At 41.4% G+C, this 6,914-nt stretch overlaps 1 protein-coding gene across 1 annotated transcript; it reads left to right on the top strand.

Moving 5' to 3' along the window:
- Positions 1–4,836, top strand: crsp7 (cofactor required for Sp1 transcriptional activation, subunit 7). The gene is made up of 3 exons (XM_061732661.1): positions 1–342; positions 1,186–1,260; positions 1,347–4,836. The coding sequence occupies exons 1-3, from the start codon at positions 271–273 to the stop codon at positions 3,012–3,014; spliced, it is 1,815 nt and encodes a 604-aa protein (XP_061588645.1). The 5' UTR covers positions 1–270; the 3' UTR covers positions 3,015–4,836.
- Positions 4,837–6,914: the final 2,078 nt, after the last annotated feature.

The following is a 6,914-nucleotide window of genomic DNA, read 5'->3' as shown; positions in this document are numbered from 1 at the left end:
AGGCCGCGCAGCGATCCCGCTGCTGTTAGTGAGTGAGCAGCCGCCGGAGAAGCAGCAGCAGCAGCAGCAGCAGCACCGCGGCGGTCAGCACATCCACACGTCCACTCTCCCATGTGAGATCCCCCACCTTCCCTACATGCTCCACGAAACATGCTGTCCGGGCGCCCGACGAGTCCCCGACGCGGCTTCTGAGTCCCCATCGTCCCCCGGCTGTTCCTCGCGGAGGCCTCCTCCTCCCGCCCCCGTCCCCCGAACCGCACCGAGCCGGCGATGAGCGCCGTCCCGGCGACCCCGCAGCAGATGAGGGACCGGCTGCTGCAGGCCGTTGACAGCCACAGCAACGTGAGTAGCTAGCGGCTACTAGCCCCGCAGCAGCTATCTGTTCACCTGTTTACCTGCTCTGTTCACCCCCCCGGGCCGACTGGGGCTGGGTATGCTTCTTTAGAGGATAACTGAGCCGTGTCCCGGCGGTGGAGCCGCCATGCTGGAGGTTTCCCCCCGGGGGGAGAGCCCCAGCCCCGCTGACAGCAGCGCTGCTAGCGGACCAGCTGGTACCCAGCCCCGCCGCGGCCAGGCTTCATCTACAATCACCCGGAGCCTCGACTCAGTCACCACACTTTCACCTTATACTGGTTTTTACAAACACTATTTCAGAATATGATCGGGCTAGAGTCGACTACCAGCTTGAAAAGCATTTTATGAAATAGTCTGGTCCTTCCTAGTTGAGCTGAGCTAGCAGGAGCTAACACAGCAGCTCCTCTACACACAGCTTAGTCAGGAACAAACTCATATAAGTTCATACGTTTGTTCCCAAAGTATTACTCTGTATGCGATATTTCAATATGTTCTTTTTAGAAGCAGCAATATTCTGTGTTGTCAGTTTGTCACTTCTTTGCAGCGTTGTTCTGTCTGAGCCAGTTAGCATTAGCTCGTCTCACTTGTCTTATAAACGCTGCATGCTATGCCTCTGTGTATCTATTTATTTGGTTGTATTGCTTGATATTGACTTAATTAATCGTATATATTCCATTTGTTGGCAGTGTCTTCTTCAGTATAACAGGAGTTTGGTCAAAATTCAGTTAGTGACTGCATCTTTTGTTGCCTTTCTCAATGATACTGTCATTTAAAGATTGTCTCAAGTCTTTACTTTGAATAGATCTTAATGCCTGCTTCTCTTTTTTCCAGATATGCAATATGGTGGCTGTATTAGAAGTAATTACCTGGTTAGAGAAGTATCCTATCACCAAAGAAGCACTTGAGGTAAGATTATCAAAATCACATGACCAACTACTTCATATGCAAACGGAGATGCTGACATTATTGTGTTTCCCGCATTACTTTTGCAGGAAACTCGACTTGGAAAATTGATCAATGATGTTAGGAAGAAGACCAAGGATGAAGACCTTGCAAAGCGAGCTAAAAAACTTTTGAGAAACTGGCAAAAACTGATTGAACCTGGATCAGCTGCGTCTGTGAGCACTCCTGGGTCGACCAATGGCAGTTCTCACCCCTGCAGAACAGATTCCTCTGCTCCTGATGTTTCCTTGTTGGGGAAAGGAGTCCCTGAAGTCAAAATCAGAAATGATGTTCACAACACATATTCACCTAAAGCTGAGAAATCAAGTAGCCGCAAGCGCCGGGCTGAGCACAGAGACAGTGGAGTTCACTTATCAGAAAATATATCCAAGACAGCTTCATACGATAATTCTGTTTCACCGCCACCTACTAATGGGATTGCAGGCAGCCCAGATGCCCCACCTGACCAGGAGGTTGTCCCATCTCCTGAAAGATCTCGATTGGACCACCTTGATAATGACAAAGTTAACAAAATTCCTGTTAATGCTGTCAAGCCTCGCCCCAGCTCCCCTGGATTGGCCAAACTACCTAGCACTTCCTCTTTGATCAAAGTTGCTGTGATGCAGCAACAGGCGAGATTGGATGAAGGGGGAGGGGGCTATTATCAAACCAAAAGTCCTCGCAATATCATTTCTAGTCCAAGGAGCCTGAAGCATGACACGGTAACCAAGCGCTCTTTAGCATATACGGCAAAAGGAACACCAATCCCAAGCCCATCTTCCAGAGACTCTCCCTTATCCTTTTCCCAGCCTTTATCCTCCCCAAGTCAGCCATCTCAAATTGAAAAATCGCATTCTTCTCATAGGTCCGTAATGTATTCAGCCAGTTCGTCGGAAGTCTCTTCTCATTGCCTATCCCAAGACATATCTGCGGCACTGGAATCTCCATCAGTCTCTCCCTCCCCCTCTCTCAGCCAACAAAACTCAGAATTACACAGATCAACATTTGAAGGAGCCATGGCTGTGTGTGATGACACAGATGGGACAGCGGTACCTAACTCTGAGCATAAAAGGAGGAAGTATAGATCTCGAGATTATGCTGTCAACTTAGATGGTCAAAAAATGGAGGACTCGACTAAGCCCGTACGATTAAAGGAACGAAGACTTACATTTGATCCAGTCACAGGTCAAATCAAACCCCTGGTGCATAAAGAACCTTCACAGTCAGAGGAAGCCCCAACTCCTGACCCTGCAGAGTTCAGGCAGAGAACTGAAATCACTGTACAACCGCCCCCTGCTGCCACAACATCAGATCCCAGCCCTAACCCCTTCCACCAGACGAACTGGAAGGAGCTGTCTAGAAATGAAATTATCCAGTCCTACTTGAACCTTCAGAGCAATGTTCTCACCTCCTCAGGGGTCCAGGCCCCGAGTGCACACTTTTTCATGGCAGAATATCTGAAAAGGGAAGAACAGGAGTGCAAGGAGTTAAGGAAAACGCATGTTTTGCAGACGGACAGCCCCACAGGGGATTTACCAGGCGTTAGCCGGGAGGTGGCCGATACAGACTTGGACAGGATAAAAACGCAGCACTGGCCAGGGGTGAATGGTTGTTACGATACCGAGGGCACCTGGTATGATTGGACCGAATGCATATCACTGGACCCTCACGGGGACGAAAGCAAATTGAACATCCTGCCATATGTTTGCCTAGACTGAGGGCTTTGGGAAGATGGCTGTTCCTTTTCCACTCCTTTCTTTGTCTCCCCGCAGAGACGAGATACTTTGATTTTGTTTGTCCACTGTGAGTTTGGAAAGAACAAGGGCTGCTAAACCCCTCCCCATGCCTCTTTCTGTGATAAACTATTAATATTTTGGTATTAAAAGCATAAAGATTAAAATAATAGTTCAGTTTGTAATATCAAGGGCTGTTTCTGTCTTATTTTTCAAAATGAAAGCAACAGGAATGATTAGGCCCATGTTGCAGACTACTGCTGCTAACGATTAAGGAAAGAAAAAGAACAGAAATACTACTCACAACCCGAAATGTCATCACAATGTGAACTTTTCGATGGGCTGAATGGTACCCCTTTTTCCAGGCATACTGGGAGGGGGATTATTTTACCTTCTTGTTTCTAATGAGAATTTACAACCTTGGGTTCAATTTAAAGGGAGGCTGGGGTTTAGCTGTCCTGTGCAGATCACCACGTTGGTGCCCAAAAAGGTGTTGTTAGAGTTCATCTAGCACAGTTAGAGCTGTACATGTCCAGAATACGAGTGTCTGGCACATTTCTGAAAGTTACAAGAGGCTTTATGAGAGATATAAAGAGTAAATTATACATTTCTTATCATGTGTACATCTATTTATTTTTGATCAGTTCAGTTATGGGATGTTTGTCAAGACTTTTTCAAAGAAAAAAAAAAAGCTCTTTAATTCTTTTCTGTTTGCATTACAATTTTGTCAGCCTCCTTTTCAGCATTAGAGGGGGCATACAAATGTTTGCATGGTCTTTCTTCAACGTAGGCCCGTTTTCTTTGGTTATTAACATTCCAGAGTCAATCCTTCACTTCATTTAACTTTATTTCATCATATAGCTCCTACAAAGCTCATTCCATCTGAGCTCAGTTTATTCTTAAAGTTAACTTGGTTTATATTGTTCCATCAAAATAGTGTGGTGCTAATTTGAAGTATATTACAGTGGGACACAAAAACTTCAGTCCAGCTGCTAATTCTCTCTCAAATAATGTCAAATCTGATTGTTTTGATCATTTACTGCATTTGTGACAAAATATGATTGAGTGCTGGAAAATTGTTTCTTTTCCTTTTTTTTAGATGTCATTTACCTTCTGAGGTTTTCTGAGATTTTTCTTTCTTTAAGTTAAACAGCCTAAGAGAATGTACAGCATTGTGACCTCTTATGCACTTGTACATAAGTTGAGAACTTGTCGGTAATTTAATTATCAACTTAATTCAAGTGTGAATAGCGATTGATGCTCCAAAAAGTTCTGGAGGTAGCATTTCTTTGGGTTTTTTTTTTTTAAATTTAGTGAATATAAAAGGGAGAGAGAAAGCTGTGAGGATCAGATATTGTTGGCATTTCCCATGTAATGAACAACTAAAATTGAAATTTGATTTCTGTTTATGTGCAATGGTCACTACCATTCTCTCACATGGATTTTAAATCAAAATTGGCCTCTGTGCAGCTTCTGTGTCTAGTCATCCTTTCATTCATCCCTACCAATGTGCCTTGGTAAATGGTAAATCTGGATTTGCTTCCACATGAAACATGCCTGTTAGAGCTCAGTTTATGGGCGACAATTCCAAATCCCATGATCGATATGATGCTGGTATATGCACCGTTTTTCTGTTACTTTTTTTTGTACACACTGATCTGGGAAACTGCAGACAATGATAAACTGCACAACACAGCTGGCAATAAATGATAAATGCTACAACTGGTTAAGAATCTGTTTTTCTGGAGTTTTGATTGGGGCATCTGTTTGTTAAGTGTTTAACATCTCAGTTGTTTGGAAAATAAAATGATCAAAATCTTCCGTTTGGTCAACTGACTGGTGGGTCATTTTCAATGCCAGTGACAAATTTTATAATCTTAACAGGTGAAATCCTATTATGCTTTAGAAAAAGACCTTCCAATGTCTGGGCCTGTCATTAGCTTAGCTGAGGTTCAAGGTTTGACCTATAACTCCATATTAAACTCCCATGTGATGAAGTGGTCACATGATGTTTTAAACCCCATTGAAACCCTCATTTACACTTGTGGTTTAACCAGCAACTAAAGTTTATCTGAAACTTGATCAGTGTCCTCAAAGTCTAAATAACCAAAAGAGCGATTTTCCTGCGTGTCTGTTTAAATCTCGGGGGTCAGTTTCAACCTAGTCATTCCTATATCACAAGGATAGCAGGATCTAACCCTACAGTTTTTAAATATTTGCCCTTATACAGTCACATGCAGGATGCTGCCTGTGATTGAAAAACTAACACAAAATTAAAAAAAATTTGTGTGTGTGCATTAGGCCCATGTATTTAGGTGGATCACCCTGTGGAAACAGGCACAAAAAAAGATAGCGCTTGTCCTACTGGGAGAACATTCACTGAAAAAAATAAATTTAAGCGCATGTAAATATTACATATTTAAATCTGTGATATTAACAATTAAAAATGAAGTTTGTTGCTTTACATGAATACATCTAGTTTTGAACTTAATCTGCATTTGCTTTAAAAACAAGACATTGCATTTTTTCCTTAACAAGCAGTATTTATGTAAAATTTACTTTTCCTTTAACAATTGTAATCTATTGGGCAGATTGACCAACGTTTAGATGAAAAATGCTTTATTTGTTTAAATAGAACACCACAAATTAAGGCAACTTTTTCGCATGAGATTTTTATGTAGATCAAGAAAGACTAGTCTTTGCATAAACTACTTCATTTTTAGTATGTACAAAATTAATTTGCAAGTAAAGTCAACTTAATTTTTGCAAGTAAAGTCAACTTAATTTTTTTCCTTTTTTCCCTTTTTTCCTTTTTTCTCTTTTTTTCTCTTTTTCTTATTTTTTTATCTTTTTTCACTTTTTTTTCATCTTTTTTCTTTTTTTTCTTTTTTTTTCTTTTTAAAGTGAACTTAATTTTGATAAATAAAGTAAACTTAACACAATGAAGTTGACTGTACTTGCAAAATGTATTATTTACATACAAACAATTAAGTAGTTTATAGAAAGACTAGTCTTTCTCGATCTACATAATAATCTCTTGCAAAAAGTTGGCTTATTTTTTTTAAGTAGATCAAGCACAATATTTGTATCAGTGTTGTCAATGTCCTGTTCATCTTCTCTTGCCCTCAGCAGAGCAGTGGCATCTTCTGACTTACTGCTTCCAGGTCAAGCGGACCTACACCCTCAGCAGGGTCTTGAGGTGGGCATGGGAGTTTGCCCAAAGTGTTCAGCCCTGCAGGAAACAAGTCCGACTCGCAGCCGACAATGCGGACCAAGCTCTGACACTGGATGTACAGCGCGTATAAGGGATTCTGGCACTCAGAGCGGATGCTTATTAACATTTGGTGATTATCCCCAATGCTAATAACATCATCATGAAAGGATTTCCAAGCATTGGTGGCATTAGCAATGAGATCAATTTTCTCCCAAAGTGATATACAAGTCATGACCAAATCCCTGTGTTAAGTGTTTCATGTCTCGCTCGACAATACGGCGCTCATTCAGAGTGATGTCTCGTGTTCCCGACCGTAGAAAAACACAGTGGGGTGGATAGTTTTAAAAAATCAAGCCGCACTCAATACATAATCTTCGTCTTTCACTTTTTCAGAGTATAATTTATTAATTTGTCAGTGTCAAAAGTACAAAAACATTTTTTACACGGATTGTTTTTTAATCGTAGTTATTTTTCATTGTCACTGAACATGAATTTGCGTTAGGAAACATTCTTAACCTTTTTCTTTTCTTCTTTTGGTGGAGATTTGAAGCTAAAAACAGTAGATACAGCAGAATTGAAGAACAGAAAAGAAAAACAAAAGACAGGGAAGACACAGGCTGATTTTTTTTTCTTTTTTTTAGATACTTTATTTTTCTATGTGCCACACCATA

Source organism: Cololabis saira, chromosome 10, assembly GCF_033807715.1.
Source record: "Cololabis saira isolate AMF1-May2022 chromosome 10, fColSai1.1, whole genome shotgun sequence".
NCBI lineage: Eukaryota > Metazoa > Chordata > Actinopteri > Beloniformes > Belonidae > Cololabis > Cololabis saira.
Note: the sequence above shows the minus strand (reverse complement) of the source record. Positions and strands in the feature narration are given on the sequence as shown.

Bases quoted from the DNA above. Each gene is read 5' to 3' on its own strand.
- crsp7 (XM_061732661.1), top strand. From the start codon at position 271: ATGAGCGCCGTCCCGGCGACCCCGCAGCAGATGAGGGACCGGCTGCTG. The intron at 343-1,185 runs GTGAGTAGCTAG...TCTTTTTTCCAG, and splicing joins CCGTTGACAGCCACAGCAAC to ATATGCAATATGGTGGCTGT. The intron at 1,261-1,346 runs GTAAGATTATCA...TTACTTTTGCAG, and splicing joins TCACCAAAGAAGCACTTGAG to GAAACTCGACTTGGAAAATT.